The sequence below is a fragment of the Sinocyclocheilus rhinocerous genome, unplaced genomic scaffold (genome assembly GCF_001515625.1).
Source record: "Sinocyclocheilus rhinocerous isolate Xijiao unplaced genomic scaffold, SAMN03320098_v1.1 scaffold107, whole genome shotgun sequence".
Lineage (NCBI taxonomy): Eukaryota > Metazoa > Chordata > Actinopteri > Cypriniformes > Cyprinidae > Sinocyclocheilus > Sinocyclocheilus rhinocerous.
In genome coordinates, this window is record NW_015635024.1 from 933,132 (window position 1) to 934,931 (window position 1,800).

Below are 1,800 nucleotides of genomic sequence, written 5' to 3' on the forward strand. Positions count from 1 at the left end.
TATATATATATATACACACACACACACACACACACACACACACACACACACACACACATACATATATAATATAGTGTTTCTTTGTTGCAAATTATTTCTAGTAATCACAAATTATTATTATATGAACAATAACACAATAACATACCCCAAAAATCTAAAAAATGTGTATATGTCATTGCAATATGCAAAAACACTGTGAAATATCAAACCAAGTGATATTCCTTGTAAAGAAATATACCGCACGCACACTTTCGCTTTTGAGGAGTGAACTGATAGACAAAAAATATACTGTATAACTGAAGAAGAACCCATTTCAGTAGATGAGATCTCGCATATATTTGTCAGGCACGTTATAATGTCATTCTACTTGAAGCAGTTATGAAGTGTGTGTGCGTGTGTGTGTGTGTACCTCAGGTGTGATGTGTAGGTTGCTGACCCCCAGTTGTCCACTTTGTCTCTTGGTTGTGGCCTGAACCACTGACCTCTGCTGAAAACAAATCCTCACAGTTTAGGAATTCATTTGATCTTGACAGCTATGAGATATATAGATATAACCCATATTTACAGAAGCGTGTGCATTACCTGTGCTGTCTGCACCTGCTGCACTACCTGTGTGGGTACACCAGTCTGTCCCGCGGGGGGAGAATTCGACTCAGAGTCATTGGAGTGAAGAGAGCCCTCTACACAGAGACAGACAGACAAAAAACCAAGACACATAGACATCAAACTACTGTATAACATGCTCAGATTATAATATTATAATAGCTGCATATTAAAGGATGCATATAATTGAATCAGGATTGTTCATAATGTTTTGAGATTAACTATATTAAATTTTGGGTTTAACTATGAAAATATACTGTAACTGTAAAAACTCAGGTGCATGAGCCAAAACAACATGTTTAGTTTAAAGGAACATTTTGGGTAAAAAAAAATAAAAAATTTAAAACAATAAACAAAAGTGTAGAATATGGCCACTTTACACTACTGAATCTCACACTGCACACCTCGTGTGTGTGCGTGTGTACAAGAGAGACACACACAACGAGAGGAAGACACACTGAAGAGAAAAGCCAAGAGGCAGAAAACAGAAATGAGAAGGAAACACATGACAAAACCACTCTCAGAAAAGAGGAAATAATGACTGTGCGAAGAGGAAGACACATTTTGCTCAGTACAAAACCAGGAGGAGATAAAAATCAAATCAATACCAAAACAACGAACACTCAAGCATCAAAATCAGCTCTAACTCTTAACAAGCGCTCACACTTACGGTAAAGCACATCCAGACTGTACAGACAGCTACTGTAGAACATGATCTGAACACAGACACACATGCAGCCATTTCTCTTTATATCAGGCTCATACGGGCCGGCCTTGAACAATTAATCTCCACAGATGGGCCGAGAAATCTCTCGTTCAGGTAAACACAGGTATCAGATTGAGAGAGGAGAAATCAAGCTAAAGAAAGGATGAGGACCTGTGCTTTTTACTTGGTTTTCTTTCTGTATTTCCCTGAATCTCCCAGTTTATCTCTCTACTCAATTCAATTATTCTCTGATATCACCAGCTTTAAACTAAAGCCTTTCTACAGGCGTTTTGCTCTTGTCTTTTTTCATACAACAGATTAATGTGTTCATCTGCTATATATTTTTATAAAATGATATACTTACATAAAAAACAGTCAATTTGAACCTATACTTCCATATAGAAACTTTTTTAATCTGTCAGCATTAATTTTATATGGAAATATACGTAAATTATGTTGATGTTTGTTGATATTTTAATTATATATATATA

At 36.0% G+C, this 1,800-nt stretch overlaps 1 protein-coding gene across 4 annotated transcripts in view; it reads right to left on the reverse strand.

Moving 5' to 3' along the window:
- The window catches only part of rfx1b (regulatory factor X, 1b (influences HLA class II expression)), a 15,194-nt gene that overhangs the window by 8,330 nt on the left and 5,064 nt on the right, over positions 1–1,800 (reverse strand). For 2 of the 4 annotated variants that reach the window (XM_016560204.1, XM_016560201.1), the window contains exons 3-4: positions 583–680; positions 410–487 (exon numbers count right to left, since the gene is read on the reverse strand). In XM_016560204.1, coding sequence (XP_016415690.1) covers positions 410–487; positions 583–680 — 176 coding nt within the window. The remainder of the gene's footprint in view (positions 1–409; positions 488–582; positions 681–1,800) is intronic. The other 2 variants (XM_016560205.1, XM_016560203.1) reach the window with 2 other exon arrangements.